At 34.4% G+C, this 21,297-nt stretch overlaps 1 protein-coding gene across 1 annotated transcript; it reads left to right on the top strand.

Moving 5' to 3' along the window:
* The first annotated feature begins 10,480 nt into the window (after nucleotides 1-10,480).
* On the top strand, nucleotides 10,481-11,605 carry LOC131619511 (uncharacterized protein At2g29880-like). Its single transcript, XM_058890599.1, has 2 exons — nucleotides 10,481-10,831; nucleotides 10,934-11,605. Exons 1-2 carry the CDS (start codon nucleotides 10,481-10,483, stop codon nucleotides 11,603-11,605), a joined length of 1,023 nt encoding a protein of 340 aa, XP_058746582.1.
* The last annotated feature ends 9,692 nt before the right edge of the window (nucleotides 11,606-21,297 follow it).

The raw sequence follows: 21,297 nt of genomic DNA, 5'->3' as shown, positions 1-21,297 counted from the left end.
TTATTGCACTACGGTGTATAAAATAATATCAAAAGTTCTTGCAAACAGGTTGAGTAAAGTTCTCTGCACTATCATTAGCAACAGTCAGGCTGCGTTTGTGCCGGGAAGGAAAATTCATGATCATATTTTACTTGCATACGAGCTCATTAAAGGCTACAGTCAAAAAGGTGGTACGCCGAGATGTATGATTCAGATGGACATACAAAAAGCGTATGACTCGGTTGATTGGAACTTGCTGCGAACAATCCTGTCAGAGTGTGGTTTCCCTAGAAAGTTCGTTAGATGGATTATGCATGCAGTGGAAACGGTAACCTATCAATTCAATGTCAATGGCACGTATACGAATGCGATGACAGCTAGAAGAGGCCTACGGCAAGGGGACCCCATCTCCCTCTTGCTGTTTGTTATCATAATGGAGTACCTACATAGGAAACTACAAAGACTCAGTGTGATCCCAAAATTTAAGTTCCATGGAAAGTGTGAAAAACTCCAGATCATTGATGTCAGTTTTGCTGATGACCTCCTGTTATTCACAAGGGGGGATACGAAATCAGTACATCTCGTTATGGATACTTTCAACGATTTCTCTCAATCAACAGGTTTGTTTGTCAACCCCCAGAAGTGTAAAATTTATTGTGGAGGTATGAATGAAAATGAACAGAATCAGATGGCCGGAATAACAGGCTTTGAGATAGGGTCGCTGCCGTTCAGATACTTGGGAATCCCGTTGACAGGTCGTAAGCTTAATAATTCTCAATGTGTGGGACTGGTGGATAAAATTATGAACAGAATCAACCATTGGAGCGCCCATTTGCTGAGCTACTCCGGCAGGGCCCAACTATTACGCAGTGTCATTTTTGCAACAACTAGCTATTGGATGCATTGTATGCCCCTTCCTAAGGGTGTGATCAAGCGGCTGGACGCTATATGTAGATCCTTCCTCTGGACGGGTAAAGGTAGTGTCACTAAAAAGAGTCCCGTTGCGTGGAGTACAGTGTGCTTACCCAAAAATCAAGGTGGTCTGAATGTTATAAATTTTCAAAGATGGAATAATGCTTGCTTGATGAAACTCTCGTGGAACCTTTGCAATAAAGAAGATTCTTTGTGGATCCAATGGATCCACACCTATTACACGAAGGGCGCAGACATTATGACAACCCCGATTAAGGTTTCGTGCTCGTGGATATTGAAAGGTATTTTAATCCAGAGAGGGAAGGTGCAAAGTATGATGCAGTGGGCTGAACTGTGTCAATCTCGAAAATTCTGTATCAGCAAATTCTATTATCGCCTATTAGACCCGCAGCCGATGGTTACGTGGAGGAAAGTGTTCTTCAACAATGAAGCTCGACCTAGAGCCTTATTTATTCTATGGCTAGCATGTCATAATAGGTTGGCTACTAAAGAAAGACTGTATAAGTTTGGTATGGTGGAAAACGATCGGTGTGTGTTCTGTGGTGATATAGAATCTATCCAACATCTTCTTTTTACCTGTGAAAGTATGCAAGGTACATGGAAGACGATACTGGAGTGGTTAAATGTTGATCACATGCTTGAGGGATGGGTACAAGAATTGACTTGGATTGAAGGAAAAAGCAAGAGTAAGAACTGGAGAAGTATCTTTCTTAAAACAGCTTTTGCAAGACGGTATATAGTTGCTGGAAGTACAGAAATAAAATAATTCATGATAGTATAGATACGACAAATATAGCGGAAGAGATTATAGATACCATAGTTCATCGATTGTGGATGAAGAGAAAATATAGAGAGCATGTTGCTCATCTTCTTATGAATTAGTTTTTTCTTTGTTTTTGTTTTGGTCTGTTCCTTATCTGGACCCTAAGGGCCGATTGTACTTCATTGGTTTTTGGAATATAATAATATATTTCTTTTTTCAAAAGAAAAAAAGTCACAAATACGCGCACACGCGCACCAACACACACACCCTACAATATAAATAAACTAAATTACTCTTAGCCTAATCATAAAAAAAAAGTCAATTACCAATTATCTAACACCTCTCATCAAACTTACGATTTATCAACATGAAAAATCAAGAGTTTTATTAGAGTGTGTAAATATAGAAATGATGTTATTAGAGTTTATCGTAAATAATTACTCAATATAGACAACATTATTAGGAATACAGTTGTTGAGGATTATTCGGATTATATTCATGTTTATATATGGTACCCATATTAATAAGAAGACACAATCAATATTAATCTCTATATCATGGTATCAGTAAACTTCAGTACTGACCTCGTCCACTAAACCCTATTGTCGCTCTTCCCCACTTAACCATAATCTCCAAATTTCCTCTCCCCTTATCAAACACATCTTATTCCCTATTCTTCCATGACCAACGATAGTAACAACTGTTCTCTCACTCACTCCACTTAACAATCATTTCACGGTTCAATCTCAGCCTCAAACTTCTCTCATGCCTACTCATATTCACCCTGCTTTGATTGTGTCCAACATCACAAACTTCACCAAAATCAAACTGAATATTGAAAAAGGAAAGTATAATAAATGGTCCGAATTTTTCAAAATGCATGCTTGTGTTTATCAATTGTCAGATCATATCTTCTTGAATGTTGGCTTAGCCTTGATGTTGTTGTGTTACAGTGGATATACGACATGATCTCTAATTAGTAATTACCTTCTTCATACCATTATTGAACATGACTCTACTGTAAAACTTGCTTGGAACATGTTGTTTGACATATTCTATGACAACAAAAATTCTAGGGCTATATTTATCTAGAGCCAGAGTTTTCACGCGCTCATATGTAACAATTCTCGAATGCATCCTCTTATTGTCATCATCTCAAATCCCTCTTCGACCAACTATCTAATGTTAGGGCTCCTGTCTCTAATGAACGGTTGGTTCTTCAACTCATCTTAGGCCTAACTGATGCCTATGCTACTATAAGCTTACAAATTTGTCACATGATTCTCTTTCGCTATTTTAAAAAGCACGCTTCATGATTATATTAGAAGAAACATCCAAAACAAAAAAGACATCCATTGCCACTATCAACAATGCTTTCATCGCCTCACACACTTATGCATCGGCTCTTGCTCCTTCCAACCGCACCAACCATGGTGGAGGTAATAACAATCATGGCAGAGAAGGTAATAGTCGTAACTACCGTAGTAGAGGATAAAATAATGGACGCGGTGGAGGTTGCTCTCAACATCCACAATGGACTTTACCTCCCTACCCACATCAACAATAACAATGGACTTATCCATCATATCCCATCAAGAATCAACAACTAGAAACTCAAACAAGCAAGCTAGTATTCTTGGGCAAGAGCCAAATTATCATGCTCATGTAGCGACAGTTGCACTATACCAGATGAATCACCAGGGATCCTCTCAGTATGGTCCAATAGACATTCATGTTGCTATGCATACATTCTCTATTTCTCATCCATATTAATAATGGTATATAGACATCGAGGCTAATTTGCATATAACGATGAATAAAGGTAATCTTATGTCTTGTTTGAATACGAGCAACAATATTATTGTTGGTAGTGGTTATAATATTGCAGTTATTAGCTATGGACATGCATCATTACCTACCTCTACATACTCTTTAAATTTACACAATATATTACATGCCCCTAAACTAATAAAAAATCCCATCTCTGTTAAAAAATTTATCATTGATAATGATGTTTTCATTGAAATTGACCCCTTTGGTTTCTCGATGTAGGATTTTCAGATAGGAATGCGTTTAATGAGATGTTATAGCTCCAACGACCTCTACCCACTTACCACTAAACCTTACTCTACATCCCAACCAATGTCTACCTTTGCCGCATTATCTAATGAAATATGGTATAACTGTTTATGACACCCTGTAGCACATCATGTCTTAAATTCTTTATACCGAAACAATTATCTTATATGTAATAAGTTTTGAAACAATTTATTTTGTCATTCTTATCCACTTGGGAAACAAATAAAATTACCTTTTTTTATAATTCTTTGTCTTATACTTTAATGTCTTTTGATATTGTCCATAGTGATGTTTAAACATCACATGTTCTTATTTCAAGAGAACATCATTATTATGTGTTACTTTTAGATGATTTGATGGACTTATTGTAGACTTTTCCATTATAAAATAAATCTCAAGTTCATTATATGTGTTCTTCAATTTTACGCTCAAATTAAAACCTAATTTGGACGAGAAATCAAATATTTTCAATGTGATAATGGGAAAGAATATGATAATGCTCTCTTTCAAAAATTAAGTGACCTCAGAGGCATATTAGTTATGTTTTCATGTCCTCATACTTACCCTTAAAATGAGATTTATTCACTGCTCAATTTGCTGATTGTCATTTTGATGAATCAAATTTCTCAACATTATGGGGGACAAAAATAAGCTAGAAAAGAATATCAGTTGGAATATCTCATCTTGTTCCTCGAACAAAACAATGTGAACTAGAAGTTCAAAAGATAATTCACTTGCAAATCTTAGCAAATCAATTACCAAATGCATTCATTGATCCAAAATGTGTGACTAAATCATATATACCAACAACCAATGCCCCAATAAAAATGGATGTCCATGATGGACAATCTAACAAGTCTCAACCATGGTTGAAGCGTGGCAGACCAATTGGTTCCAAAGATAAAATTCCTTGAACTAGAAAGGGAGCTAAAAATAAAGATGGTCTGACCAAGGATATAGAAAACTTAAAAGAATCTTGAGACATATTAAACACTTTAGCTCCAGAAGAGGCTGATTGGGTACCTAAAATTCATGAAAATAAAGAGATCTCCATAAATTATGTCCATAATGGAATACAATGAAACTGACACGAAGTCGACATTGATTATATTTTCAATGCAATATAGCGCTAAATATGATAAATGAAAAAGAGGATCAAGAACTAACGTCTATTAAAAATTGTAGACAATGTGAGAATTTACCAAAATGGAAAGATGCAATTGAAGAAAAATTAAACTCTCTTTACAATAGACAAGTTTTTGGACCTGTAGTCTGAACACCTCAAGTGTGAAGTCGGATGGATACAAATGGATTTTCATGCAAAAACGAAATGAAAATAATTAAATTGTGAGATACAAAGTTCGACTTGTCGCTCAAGGGTTTTTGCAAAGACCTGAAATTAATTTTAATGAGGCACGTTCACCTGTAATAGATGCATGTACTTTTTGATATTTAATAAGCTTTGTATTACATGAAGGGCTTAATTTGCACATGATGGATATTGTAACAGCTTATTTGTATACTCACTTGAGAGTAAAATTTACATGAAACTCTCTGAAGAGTTCAATATACCATATGCACATAATTCTGGATCTCGAAAAAGCTACTCCATCAAATTGAACAAGTCTCTGTATGGGATGAAATAATATAGACGTGGATGGTGTAATCGTCTTAGTGAATATTTTCTAAGGGAATGATATACAAATAACTCAATTTAATCTTGTATTTTTATAAAAAGATCTGGAAAATAGTTTGCAATAATAGCTGTCTGTGTGAATGGCATAAATATTATTGGAACTCCTGAAGAACTGATGTACCTTGCTAATTATACATGTCCGAATATATCATTTGCTATCAATCTGTGAGCAAGATATAGTTCTTCACCTACATGAAGACATCAAACAGAGTCAAACATGTACCTCGTTATCTTACAAGTACCATGGACATAAGTTTATTTCATTCCAAAGTATCCAGATTCGAATTAACAGATTATGCAAATGCAGGTTTCATGTCAGATTCATAAAAGTATATCACAGACAAGTTATTTGTTTGCACATGGAGGAACAACTATTTCTTGGAGATCTGTGAAATAAATCATAGCAGCAACTTCATCTAATCCTGTAGAAATTTTGGCACTACATGAGGCAAGTCGAGAATGTATTTGGTTAAGATCCCTAACTCAACATGTACAAGAGACATGTGGTTTGGCTTATGGAAAAATAAGTACAACAATCATATATGAAGATAATACTGCATGTATTACTCAATTGAAAGATGGTTACATTAACGGAGATCGAACAAAAGACATTTTTTTAAAGTTCTTTTTCACTCATGATCTTCAGAAGAATAATGATATAAGCATCAAAAAATTCGTTCATGTGATAATTTTGCAGACTTTTTCACCAAGTCACTCTCTAATATAACTTTTAACCAACTAGTACAGAAGATTAGTCTTCATCGACGAAGAAATGATTGTTCAATTGAAGAGGAGAAATGAATTTTTCTTAAAAGAATATTGTATTCTTTTTCCTTCAGTGGATTTTTTCCATTAAATTTTATCTAATAAGGTTTTAACAATACATATTTTTTATCAACATCCAAGTAAAAGTACTATAAATGGCATGATTATGGATGCTTTATTTACTACATATGTTATATAAATATGACTCATATTATATTTGAAACACTCTCTCAAAAATAGAATAATATAATAAACTTCCTCTTCTCTTTTCTATCCACCATTCACCATTGCTTCTAACCAGTGCCAACCCTGAGGCAGGGTAAACAACCCAGGGCCTCTAAAATACAAGGGGCCTCAAAAAAAATTATTAGTATTAATATAGTGTAGTTCAAACAATAAGTTCAATTAGTAATAGACCCAGCAGAATTAAATATCTTTTCAATACCCATTGCTAAGGTAAACAAAAACATTATTGTATTTTTTTCTTTCACATCCATTCAATTAATTATCATTAGCTATTGTTGCTTATTAAAAAAATTTTAAAAGTTACAGTATATAAGTTACAACAACTTTAAAGAAAAAAATTAATAACTTTTTGTTTTAATTGGTAGATGATACTTATTGTTGTTTAATTTCTATTTGGTAATTTTATTTATGTAATTTATTAATTTTATTTTTGTGTAAGTGTTATTTTTATTTACTAATAATCTTTATTTTTATTTTTTTATCGGTTCAACTTCATTGCTCCGGAATTTATCGATTCAATTTAATGTTGATGTTATTTACCATTTACCGTTCTTTTTAAATAAATTAGATTTTATTAAGAGTTTATTTTTATTATTCGTTCAGGACCTTTAAAAAGTCGGGACCGGCCCTGCTTCTAACTAAGGAGAAAACTTAAAAACAAAATGTTTATCTTTAAAAATTGTATAATTATTATAAATTTTTTAGACAAACTTTTAATTATAAAAAGAATTCAACCAAACATTCTTTATGCACTCAAACCTTAAGTGAGTTCATTAACTTTAGTGCCTTTCACGCCTCTTAAAAGAAATTATTGTCATCATGATTCATGGATATTTTCTACAATTCTCTTCATCAAAAATCAAATAATTGAGATAACTTTTGATTTACTCCAAACCATAAAACAAACGCTAAGTGCAATACAGAGCGTTATCGAGCAAATAATTTCTTTTATTGGTGTGACATTATGTTGTATTGTATCACAAAAACAATGAATGGTTACATCAAATTGGATACATACATTCAACACAAAGTCGACAAATTCTATCAAATGATAAAGAGTTATCAGAATACAACAAGTATACAGTCAATTCCCAACCAAAATTATACTACAATCAATTTCATATGTACTTCCCTTGAAATTCATACATGCATTATACCAACTTTTCCAAAGTCAAGGGTTACGCTACCCTCTTAATTTTATGTGTAATAGGTATCACTAGTTTTCTAGTTCTTCCAAGAAGATTCCACTAAAATTAGACTCTCAAGTCTAATTGATTGACACCATTCGCCAGCTAAGAAACCTATCATTGGCATAAATAAATTTTAGTCACTTAGCTCTCATAAGATGTAGCTGCTACTTATAGCTAGAATTTCTTAGGTGTCACAATAATGGGTTGGGAAAAAAAATCATTTTAAAAATTTAGAAAAAGTATTCATGCTTGAATAGTGTGAGTTGAAATAGTAATGAATTAAGTGTAAGTAATAATATTACACACTTACACTATGTTTGGTTTGATAGAATTAGGGGAGAGAGAGGTTGGGAAGAGAGAGATATGAGAGAGATGGTGTATTTCTTCTGCTTGGTTATCATAGAAATAGGGAAGAGAGATTAATAAAATGTGGGTCCCACTTGATTTCTATTTCTTCTATAAACAGCGAAGAAAGAGCGAAGAAATACACAAATCAATTTCTAATTCCATCACTGCCCTTCTTTGCGCGCCAAAATTTACCGCTTTTTCCCATAGCTTATCGTTTTCATCCTTATGCCATGTTCTTCCTCCACTCTTCCTTCAACTATGGTGCTGAAACAACATATTCTTCTTAGTCGCCCTTCTCAAATCCCTAACCTACCACATCAAAACTAGATCTAAAAACGAAAAACTCACAGGTATGACTCTGATTTTCTTCTCAAATCCCCAACCTTTCTATGTAGTTTTCTTTTGTTAAATATAGATGAATCAGATTTTTATGCTTATCACTAGCTTGTTTATATTCAGTTCAGTTGTGTAACATTCTCTACAGTTTATTTGTGTTGTTGCTTTCAAAAACCCATTCAATAAACTTATTTTAGAGATTAGGTTTATAGATAAATCTGATTCTGTAGTTTTGTTGTTCTAAACTTATTTTAGAGATTAGGTTTACAAATATTGAACTGTTTGTTTTTGTAAGAAATGGAAATGTTTTTATTAATTTATTTTATCTTTGTTATTGATTTTTGAAGAACAAAATTTTCATTGTAATTTTATTTTTATTTTTTATACATGTACTATGTGTTGGAAAATCTATTCAGTTGCTTCTTAGAGCTAAATAAAGGAGCTTTTAGGAGTATCACATGCTTATGGAGGTAATGGAAAATCTAGATAGTGTTGGAGAATTAAGCATTGATGATCAATATGAAATAATAGATGAAGTTGACTTGGATGAAGATGAAATTATTGATGTTGGAATGTCTATTCAAATGCAAATTTTAAATCACTCTAAAAAAGAGATGGAAAAGAGGCAACATATTGGTTCTGTTATCATATTATGTCATGTTGTCCATGCATTGCATTTGAATCAAATTTTATCAACATGTCTGCATAGTCGAGTCACTTATTCTCCACAGAGTGAGCGTAGACGTAGTGAGTTAATGAGTTATCTAGTACATACAGAGAAGTGTCGCGATATCATACGCATGGGGCCTGGAGCTTTCATGGAATTGTGTCAAAAAATAAGAGGCACTGGTATAGTAAAGGACACTATAAGGTCTACAGTGGAAGAGCGAGTAGCAAAATTCTTACATATTATAGGACATAATGTTAAAACGCGTACTGTGTCATTCTTCTTTTATCGCTCCGGAGAGACAAATTTTCGCCACTTTCACAATGTATTGCATGCCATACTTGCATTAGGAGAAGAGTTTTTGATCCAACCATCAGGTACCGATGTACCACCACAAATACTTAACAATAGCAGATTCTATCCATTTTTTAAGGTAATATTATATTTTACTTTGTTTTTAAGGAATCGTTATATTCTATTTATTCATAGTTATATAGAACCTTTGACTCCAACCCATATACAACTAACTAGGCCATATATGAATTAAGGATTGCGTTGGAGCTATAGATGGCACACATATTCGAGTGAAGGTTCCCAGGGCAGAAGCCCCTCGTTTTTGTGGAAGAAAAGACCATCCCACTCAAAATGTATTAGCTGCTTGCAATTTCGATATGAAATTCACATATGTGTTAGCTGGGTGGGAAGGAACGGCATCTGACTCTAGAATATTAAAAGATGCTTTAAGTAAACAAGACCCTTTAATAATTCCCGAAGGTTAGTTAAAATGTTATAATACTGTTATTAAAAAAAATTAGACTGATTTTGACTAAAGATTGAGTAATAATCTTTACAACTAATTTGTAGGAAAGTTCTATCTCGGGGATGCGGGATTTATGCTAAAACGGGGGTTACTAACACCATATAGAGGCGTCCGTTATCACTTGAAAGAGTATTCCACTAGAGGGCCACAAAATCCTTGAGAACTATTCAACCTTCGACATTCTTCACTTCGAAATGTTATTGAGAGAACTTTTGGTGTGTTAAAAAAGAGATTTCCAATTATTGCTAGTGGCACTGAACCCCATTATTCATTTGAAGTTATGATAGACATAGTCTTTGCTTGTTGTATACTACATAACTTTTTAATGGGTGTGGACGTTGATGAAGGTTTGATTGCTGAAGTTGACCGTGAACTGCTTCAAAATGAGATAGATAGATCTCAAACACAACAACGTGATGAGGACTACAGACTAGGTTCACTTTTAAGGGATGCTATTACAACTGAAATGTGGAACCTATATGGAGTTTAATGTAGTTATGTCATATTTATGAAACATTGTAGTTTACTGGTTAATGTTATTATAGACTATAATTATATATTTGTATTGGTTTTTGTTTAGATGTTTTGTGTGTTGTTATGTGATTTGTATTGTTGTATCTTGTTTCTATTGAAACCAAGTGCATTTATAGGTTGAAAAATGGCAAAGAATAAAGGTCAAAGTGTAGAACATAGACAAGTTAGTAAGGAAATTTTAAGGTGGACAGATGATATGGATCAAATATTGTTGAATGCTTTGATGGAAGAAGCAAATAAAGGGAATAGGCATGATGGTGCATGGACAACAGAAGCATACTCTAATGTCGTAGATGCTTTACGGTCTCTCGTTGCTCCAACCATGACAAAGCAACATATAAAAAATAGAATGAAAACTTTGAAAGATCATTTTGCTGAATCATATGATCTATTTGGTAGCCTAAGTGGATTTGCATGGAATCCGATATCAAGGAGGTTCGAGGCCGAGGATGAAGTTTGGCAAGATCTTATACGAGTGAGTATTTTTTTGTTCATTTAATAATTTATATACCTTTCATTGTATTTCCAACAAAGTATATTATATTCAGCTGCTAACACATGGTATGATTAATAATAGGAAAAACCACATGCTGCAAAGTGGAAAACCATGCAAATTAGGCATTATGATGTTTTGAAGGAGCTTTTTGGCCTCGATCGAGCAGTGGGGAAAAAATCATCTACTAATAGAATGAGACACAATCAACTGGAAAAGGAGAGGGAAAAGGAAAGAGAAAAAGAAAAGGATAATGTTGATTTGAATGACCCTGTTGATGATACTTACATGGAAGACCAGCATACTAGTATATTTGATGAAGTGCGAGAAGAACCCCCAATTGTTGACTCATATAGTCCTCCAGCATATGGGCCATCATCACATCAATCTACAGGGACATATGGTTCTCGCGGAACGAAACGTAAGGCTCCAATGAATGATTTTATGGAAGCTCAATTGGATAGAATGACAAATAGCATTGGACTTGTGGCTGATGCTATGAATAACGGTAATAACATTTCTGATCAATTGCATGATGTGGCTAAACAACAAATAGAAATATCTGAACGACAAGTTGCATCTATTGAAAAGCGCAATGAAATCTTACAAAATAGCAGACCTCGAGTGTATACAGGAGCTGATGTATGGAACATGTTGTCTGAGTTGGATCTGCTTCAGCAATTTCGTTTGAAATGCTATGAAGTTCTTTGCAATGATAACAAAAAAAAAAGAGCTGATTTTTGGTGTGCCCCCTGACATCCGCCTACAAGTTCTTTTTCAAATGATGGATGTTCCCTTTTATAACTGATGTTATTTGTTCTCTTTATGTGTGATATATATCTATGGTTCTGTTTTTTGTATTTAGGTAGTTGGCAGTAGATTGTATGATGATTTTGGCTTAGGCTAACTATGATTGCCACTTTAGGTAGTTGGCAGTAGATTGTATGATGATTTTGGGTTAGGCCAACTATGACATTTGATGGCAGTAGATACAAGTTTTTTGTTCAACATATGCCATAAATGATATTTTGTATGTAGTTTAAATAATTTATGGAAAATTACATATATTTTGAGAATGCAGGTTTTTTATATAGTAATTGTGATATGTTTTGTTCAATGTATTTGTTTCTTTATTAAAGAGTTAGATTGTTATAGAACTTACAAGCAATCAAACAGGAACTTATTATCATATGAGGGACTGAAGTTGAAAGAACAATCTTAATAAGCTGTCATACTTGCTGGAATATTTCCCCTTAGTTTGTTATTAGCTATATTGATCACTGATGCATAATACAAGTGATTTACCAAAGCTTTGAAGTTATTGAATCTAAGGTCTAAGTAAATTAAGCTTGACATATTTAAGGCTACTAAATGGAAAAAAACTGAAAGTTAGTAGTGTTGAGATGATGAACTGTTATATCAAAATATAAATAAAGTTCTTTTACAAGTGTTCTTTAAATATTTGCATGGTTGAGATAAATTCCTACAACATGAATAATTTCACAAAAGGTTTCTTAATTCAATTTGTGGGTTTTATGCATCTTTCTAAAAACTCTTAAAACATATTTATTACAAATTTGAATGACTGCTATCAATATGGCTACATTAATTAAGTTCTATAGTTTTTTTTTTATGATACTTGGGGAAGAATGCATGAGGAAGCCTATCTCATTTTGCTTGTCAAATTGGAGAGAGTAGGATTTATCTTGTAATAGACAGTGAAAATTCTTCAAAATTATTGTAACTTATTTGAGTAAAATGTTCTATATCTAATAATTAATTCAATTGAAATGAATCAGCTTCCATCCAAATGGTTAATTGAATGATTGTTATTTGTATTATTTTGTTGCTCATATCTCATTTAGAAAGACTAAGCAAAATTGTCAAAACTAATTTTATATCATAATATAGATTCATTCATACAGTACATAAAGATACACATTTTGGTTCATATCTCACTTGGAAAGATTAAGCAAAATTGTCAAAAATACTTTTATATCATAACATATTTTCATACAGTACATGAAGAAATTGGAATATATAGTGAAAATTGGAGTACAAGATCATGATATAATTTTATATGGTGAATCTTCATCTTCAAGAATCATTTTCTCTAACTTCCAACTTCAAACTCAATGTCTTCCACTAGTTTCCTCTAATTTCATCCATATACAATAATCTTTGTAGGAGGTATTGAGTCTTCACACTTCTATACTTCCTGCTAAACTAAATTGACATTTCTACTCTTCAATATCCTGCTAAAACAATTGATCAATATGTATAAAAAACAAGGTTTTAAAAAACGATTGTTGTTGCGTAAAGGCTTCCGCGACTTCGATTGGTACAAGTATTATGACATTGATCGTGGCCGTCGCGGTTTGAATTAATCACAATTTATTCTTTGAACTAAAAACGGTAAATAATAGTTTTAGTATCAGCACATGACGATATTGTTTTGTCACGATCATTTTAGCCGTCGCATGCCGTTTTTTAAAACTAAAACTTAAAACACCCATAAAACTAATGATATCAGTGGCAACAAAGAGAACTATATAGCATTTAACATAACAGAGTTAAACCAAAGAGACAAAGGGGTTACAACTACAAAGTTTTTTTCTCAAAAACAGCAACTGTTAACCACCACCGTGAGCCATGGCTGATATCAAGTCCTTGACAGAAAATAATTTGGAAGCCTGATATTTATTTCTTGTTCTAAGAAGTTGGTCAAGAGTCTTGATTTATTTTATTATAAAGTAAGGGTATTTTTGTCAATAGAAAAAATATACCATTTCTCTCTTTTCACTCTCTCCTAAACCAAACAAGAGAAGAAGGGAGTTTATACTTCTTTCTTTTCTATTTCTCTTATCTTTCTCTTATACCAAACAATCCCCTAAATTTATTCTATTTCTTATCTATTTCTCTCCTTTCATTCTCTTTCTCACCTTATTCTCTCTTTTGAATTTCTTCCCTTTGCCAAACATAGTGTTAGGGTGTGTTTGGTATAGGTGAAATAGAAGAGAGAGAGGTTGAAGAGAGAGAGAGATAGGAGAGAAGACTCATACTTCTCTTGTTTGGTTGTGAAGAGAATGAGGGAAGAGAGAAATAAAACATGTGGACCCCACTGTTTTTAGAGTCTTCTCATATATGAGAAGAAATAGACTATAGATGCACAATATTTAAGGTATTCCAATTATATCCTCCATAAATAGTGCTCATATAATATAATATTAGGTTTATTTTTTTATTTTTTATTTTATTTAAGGATAGTTTTGTCATTTAAAAATAATCATATTACTCTCTCTCTCTTCTATTTCTCTTCTATTTCTCTTCTACCAAACAATATATTAAATCAACTTTATTTCTCACTTCTTTCTCTCTTTTCACACTCTCTCTTACCTACTTCTCTTTTCATAATTTCTCTTCCAAACCAAACACACCCTTAAAGAGTCTTCACATCATCAATAAGATTTAAACTAAGAACATTGTAGAATTTGGAATGCAAAATTATAAACAAGATCAATCTACACTTATCCAAATAAAATGCTTTTAAAAAGTACATATTCTACTAAAATTTTATAATAACAAATGATTTTGTGATTTTATCTAATGCTGAGAGCAGGAATGCTTTACAAAGACTAAAATACATTTAACTTGAGTGCAATTTTGCTTTTGAACAAACAAATGCTATAATTTAAGTCTAGCAAGTACGGCAAATTAAGGCATCCCTCTCTAATAGATATTCAAATTGCTTTATGTTAGATTTCTTATTGACTATTGTGTGAGACCCAAGAACGCCAAACTACACTTTATTTCACTTTAAAATTGGACCATAAACTACCATGTATGCTAAATAAAATTGGACCATGAACTACCGTGTATGCTAAATAAAGCAGTGTTTTAAAAACCGGACCGGACCTGCCGGTCGGACCGGTCGAACCGAGAACCGGCCAGGTAATCGGTCTTGTTCAATAGTTGGATCGGATATGCCATCAAACCGGTGGGAACCGGCGAAAACCGGTCAAAACCGGGAAAATCGGAAAAACCGGGAAAACCGGAAAACCGGCAGTTTAATTGCTTCTTTTTTTGTTTTTTTTTTAAACTTTTTTTTTTAATTTTTTTTTAACTTTTTTTTAACATTTCTTTTAAACTTTTTTTTTTAATTTTTTTTTAATATATTTAGTAGTGTATTACTTAAATAGCATTCTTACATAGTTTTTTTCGTTAGTGACAAATTAAAAACTTTATTGTCTATTTGTTATCTTTGATAATAAATTTTCTTAATATAACATCAACATATTGAATTTTATTTGATTTTCTTTTTAGGAAGATCCTATTTTGAATTAAATTTGATACACATTGGAGTTATTTTGTTATAAACTATTCAATTAGATTATGTTGTAATTAGACTTTGTTTAGATTATGTTGTAATTAGACTTTGTTTGCAATTACACTTTGTAATTTTTTACTATTTTATTATGTGTGATACCTTTGTTTAAAATTTGAATTTAAGTTATGAAATTGTGAATTTATGATATGATATTTTTAAAAATTTAAAAGGTAGTTATATTTTTTTTAGAGACTGAATCATCTGGTTCGACCGGTTTTATACCTATATAATGACAAGTTTATCCAATCGAGTTATCCGGTTTAATCCGGTTTGGTCGCGCGGTTCGACCAGTGACCCAGTAGTTCGACCGATAAACCAGTGACCCAGTACCCTTACCGGTTCGATGACCGGTCCAGTTTTTAAAACACTGAAATAAAGTGAATATAATCAACATAGCATACACACGTTGACTATTCCAAACTCTTAGCATCAGCTGCATCAATGAGGTACATGATCCAATTTTTATGCAATATCTTAGTTTTGCGAATTTTTCTTCCTTTCTTCATTATAACTTTTCTGCACTTCTCGGGGTGGCAAAGAGACATGTCCATCTTATTTAGGTTCGTCTTATAAAAACTCGCAAAAATTTGAGACAGTGCGGTAATAGTGGAGGGTGCGGATTTAAAATCTTGACCCGTCTTACAAAAAAATGAAGATGGGGCAGGTTAAGCTCGCGGACACTACATTTTTTAGGTTTAAAAATGTAAAATTTATGTTGATGTATATGCCCGCATAAAAATTAGAGCGGGACGGTCACACTAAAGGGTGATGGCCTAAAACATTGGTCTACCCCACACAAAAGTGCGGGTAAAACGGACATGCCAATGAACCGGACCTATTTTACCACCCCTCCCTGCTTGCTTTTTCAAAACTCTCTCATTTTCTGTTTCACTTTCTAAAGGCACACTTAAAAAAATTGATTTTTTTGTAACAGTCAAAATCCATCGAGATCGAGACAACAACATGTAGGTAAATAAATATGTCTAAAATTTTGAGTGGCACCCTCCCGTAGCGTCGACTATAAGGAGGTGTGGTGTTACAGTAGATGGATGTGACAATAATTCTTAAGTATGACAATATATTTACCTACAACGGCAACAAATGTCATTATATGTTATATTAGAGTTAAGAATACATAAATTATACCTACAATTTTATTGGAGCGCTGCTACTCTTACATCCAAAATTTAACACCGTATCCTTATACCTAATGAAATATAACAAAGACATTTATTTTTTTATTAAAAAAAGTGAAAAATAATAATTAAATATAATAAAGTAATTAAATAGTATAAAAATACGGGTGTAAGTTGTAACTTTTAGTGTACAACTATTATTTTCTATTTTATTGTTCTTGTAGGCGTCACTAAAACTTCAATAGAAATAATAAAGAAAAATTATATCAAAAATATAATAAGCTTAAAAATTCATTTGTTTTTAATGTAATTGAAAAATTATTAAATACAATTACTAGTTAAAAATATTTTATAATACATCTGTTAAGAGTCCCATATCGGACACTGTTATCGGGCCACCCACCATTTATTTCCTTGCTCCAGTTGTCTAGTTCTGGGCGTGAGGGGGTGTGTTAAGAGTCCTACATCGGACAATATATGGTCTGAACATGTCCTTATAAGTGAGGACAATCCTCACCTTACAAGTCGGTTTTATAGGGTTGAATTAGGCCTAACCACACTTCTTAACAGCATCATCAAATTGTATGTTGATATACTACTATAGATATACACTTTCAAGTTTCAAATATCCTTTGAGATATACTTCTAGCTTGATTTTTAACTTTTTCTTTGAACTACATATTGAAGAGTAATTTAATATTCAAAAGATGGATTGATCTTCTGATGGTTACTCAGAAGATAGTATTGACCAGAAGATGTTATCTGGGTCCCATTAGCTTAGCTGTTTAGTAGTAAGGGTACTTTAGTATTTTTGTAGTACTGTCCTGTTTGTACCTTAGACTTGTTCACTAAGTTTACTGTTTTAGGGCTTATGTGGCAAGATTTTCTTTTCTTATAAATAGCCTTGTAATAGCTATCATTAATAGTAGAATACAACATTTATTCTCTCATCTCTTTTGCGCCGTTATTCTATTATTCTCTTTGTCACCATCTTTATTCATTGTGCATCAACAATTGGTATCTAGAGCTCCGGTTCCAAACACAGGGAAACACGAGTGAACGTGAGTTTGTGTGACTGTGTGATTGATTTTGTTTCTGGGAAACAAAGTTGTGTTGAATCACATTTTTCTTGATTGTTTGTGGGTTGGGAAACACTGTGTGAGTGTGAGTGAAATCTGTTTTTGTCTGCACAAGTTTAAAGATGAGTGGAAGCAACTTGAATACCAAACTTCCAGTTCTTGATGGTAAAAACTGGAATAGATGGATGATTCAAATGCGTGTATTATTTGGTGCTCAAGATGTTCTAGATCTTGTCACTGGAGGATATATTCCGGTTGCAGCGGATGCAACGGAAGAACAAAGAGAGGCGCAGAGAGAGACGAAGAAGAGAGACCAAAAGGCGTTGTTCTTCATCCATCAGTGTGTGGATGTGAATGTGTTTGAGAAGATTGCTGATTCTATGACGTCAAAGGAGGCGTGGGATATACTGGTCAGGTGTTACGGTGGTGACGTATCAGTGAAAAAGGTGAAGCTTCAATCCCTGAGAAAGCAATATGAGAATCTCAACATAAAGAACAATGAGAAAGTCTCTGAGTATATCTCTAGAGTGATTGTGATCACTAATGAGATGAAGGCTTGTGGAGAAACTCTTTCTGAACAAGTAATCATAGAGAAGATATTGAGGTCACTTACTCCTCAATTTGATTATATTGTTGTATCCATTGAACATTCTAAAGATCTGGAAACCATGAGAATAGAAGAGTTGCAAAGCAGTTTAGAAGCACAAGAGTTGCGTTTGACTGAGAGAACTTCTGAGAGAGAAGTTGAGCAAGCTCTGAAGGCTTCTTTTGTCAAGAAGGACCAGAAGCATAGACGTGGTGATAAATTCCAGAAGGAAGCCTCAACTTCTGATGAGAAGAGATATCAGAAGGGAAAGGATAAGAAGAAAGTTCAATGTTACTGTTGCAAACAGTTTGGCCATTTTGCTAGAGACTGTTTGGAAAACAAAGGAAGGAGATCAGAAGAAGCAAATATAGCCAGAGGAGGATCAGATGATGAACCTGTGCTATTGATGGCTTCAGAGTCGGATAAAAGATGTTCGTCAGAATGGTGGTATATGGACACTGGGTGTTCAAATCACTTGACTGGAAACAAACAATGGCTGATAGACTTTGACTCTGAAAGGAGGACAAAGATCAGATGTGCTGATGATAAGTACCTATATGCAGAAGGTATGGGAAATGTCAAAGCCAAAGTGAAGAATGGAAAGACTGTTCTAATCAAGGATGTTTGGTATGTTCCTGGAATCAGAAGCAATCTGATGAGCGTAGGTCAGCTCATTGAGAAAGGTTTCTCAGTTGTTATGAAGAACAACCTCTTGAAGTTGTATGATTCCAATCAGAAGTTGATTATGCAATCTGAACAGGGAATCAACAGAACATTCAAGGTGAATGTAGAAACAGCTGAAACAGAGTGTCTGAGTGCTGAAGGCTCAGAAGGTGATAGTAAGCTGTGGCACAAGAGGTTGGGGCACTTGAACTATAGAAGTCTGGGGCATCTAAGTTCTAAGAAGCTCGTACGTGGCATTCCTAAGATTGTAAAGCCTGAGAAGTCATGTGAGGTATGCATGAAAGGCAAACAACCCAGATTTCCATTTGTATCAGAAGTTGCTCCAAGAGCAAAGCATGCTCTGGGAGTAGTGCACTCTGATGTGTGTGGACCATTTCCAGAACCTTCACTTGGAGGAAATAGGTATTTTGTGTCTTTTGTGGATGAGTTCACAAGAATGACATGGGTAACTCTCATTAAGTTTAAGAATGAGGTGTTTACAGAATTCCAGAAGTTCAAGGTGAAGGCTGAGAAGCAGAATGGTCAGAAGATAAAGATTCTCAGAACGGATGGTGGAGGCGAGTATAACTCTACAGAATTCCAGAAGTTCTGTGATGATAATGGAATTGAGCATGAAGGTACCGCTCCTTATACTCCTCAACACAATGGTCTTGCTGAACGTAGAAACCGTACTTTGCTTGATATGACGAGAAGTATGCTTAAAGAGAAGAAGCTTCCTCATAATCTATGGGGAGAAGCTGTTGCTACTGCAGCATATGTGCTCAACAGGTGTCCAACGAAGAGGCTGAAGGAAATTGTTCCTTTAGAGAAGTGGACTAAAGAGAAACAGAGTGTTAGTCATCTGAAGGTTTTTGGTTCTGTGTGTTACAAACACGTTCCAGAAGCTAGAAGGAAGAAGCTGGATGATAGAAGCAAAGTGATGTTATTGATGGGGTACCACAGTACAGGTGCATACAAGCTCTATTGTCCAGAGACTAACAAAGTTGAAGTCAACAGAGACTTCATTGTGAAGGAATCAGAAGTTTGGGATTGGAGAAAGTCTCAACCAACTTCTGATGTAGAGATAACTTTTGAAGAAAAGTTAGAGTCAGAAGATGAAGAATCTTCTGAAGACGAGTCAGATGGAGAATCTGATTCTGATCCAGATTCTGATGATGATCCAGAGTCTGGTGGTAGTCATGATTCTGGAAGGGAAAACTCTGAAGACATAGGGTCTGGAGGACAAGCTTCTGGAGATGATCATGGAGGTGGTGACTCTGGAGTAGCTGACTCTGAAGTAGCTCAGCGACCACAAAGAGTCAGAACTATACCAAGAAGGTTTGCAGATTTTGACATGTTGCAAGACACAGAAGTTGACTCAGAAGGAGAGGTCATTCAGTGCGCCATGTTAGTAGATTCTGAACCAGTGAGTATAGAAGAAGCGCTCAAGAAGAAGGTCTGGCTGAATGCCATGAAAGAAGAACTTGAGGCTATAGAAAGAAACAAAACTTGGAAGCTGACAGAACTTCCAAAGAAGAAGAAAGCCATCAGCGTCAGATGGGTTTTCAAAGTAAAGCTGAAACCAGATGGATCAGTTGGTAAACACAAAGCAAGGCTAGTGGCTAGAGGTTTTCTTCAGAAACCTGGACTAGATTACTTTGAGGTGTTTGCTCCTGTAGCTAGACATGAAACAATCAGACTGCTGATTGCGTTAGCTGCGAACAGAGGCTGGTCCTTGATGCATCTGGATGTAAAGTCTGCATTTCTGAACGGTCCATTACAAGAGGAGGTATACGTGTCACAACCCCCTGGCTTTGTGAAAAAGAATAAGGAAGGGATGGTGTACAAATTACACAAAGCTCTGTATGGATTGAAGCAAGCGCCCAGAGCTTGGAATTTGAAAATTGATTCATTTTTCAAGAAGCAAGGGTTTCAGAAGTGTGAGATGGAATATGGAGTTTATGTGCAACATTCTGGATGCAATATGATTTTGTTGTGTCTTTATGTTGATGACATATTGCTTACGGGGAGTTGTCCAGAAGATCTGATGAAGTTCAAGAAGGTGCTGATGAATGAGTTTGAGATTAAAGACCTTGGGAAAATGTCATATTTTCTAGGGATGGAGATTCTGTACTCAGAAGATGGTATCATTCTGCATCAGTTGAAGTATGAGTTAGAACTTCTGAAGAAATTCAAGTTGGAGAATTGCAAAGCTGCTGTTACACCGTCAGAAGTGAATCAGAAGTTGGACTCTGATTCTGAAGGTGAAGATGTTGATGCTACGGTATTCAAACAGCTGGTTGGTTCTCTAAGGTATTTGTGTAATACCAGGCCTGATATATGCTATGCAGTTGGATTGGTTAGTAGGTTCATGAGTAAACCTAAGTGGTCCCATTACCAAGCTGCTGTCAGAGTCTTGAGATATGTCAAGGGAACTCTGAAGTTTGGCATATTGTTTCCTTCTGGGAGAAAGGAAGAATCAGAGTTATTGAGTTATTCTGATTCTTATTGGTGTGGAGACAGAGTTGATAGAAGGAGTACTTATGGATATTTGTTCATGTTTCTGGGAGGCCCTATCTCTTGGAGTTCCAAGAAGC

Source organism: Vicia villosa, linkage group LG7 (genome assembly GCF_029867415.1).
Source record: "Vicia villosa cultivar HV-30 ecotype Madison, WI linkage group LG7, Vvil1.0, whole genome shotgun sequence".
Taxonomy (NCBI): Eukaryota; Viridiplantae; Streptophyta; class Magnoliopsida; order Fabales; family Fabaceae; genus Vicia; species Vicia villosa.
Note: the sequence above shows the minus strand (reverse complement) of the source record. Positions and strands in the feature narration are given on the sequence as shown.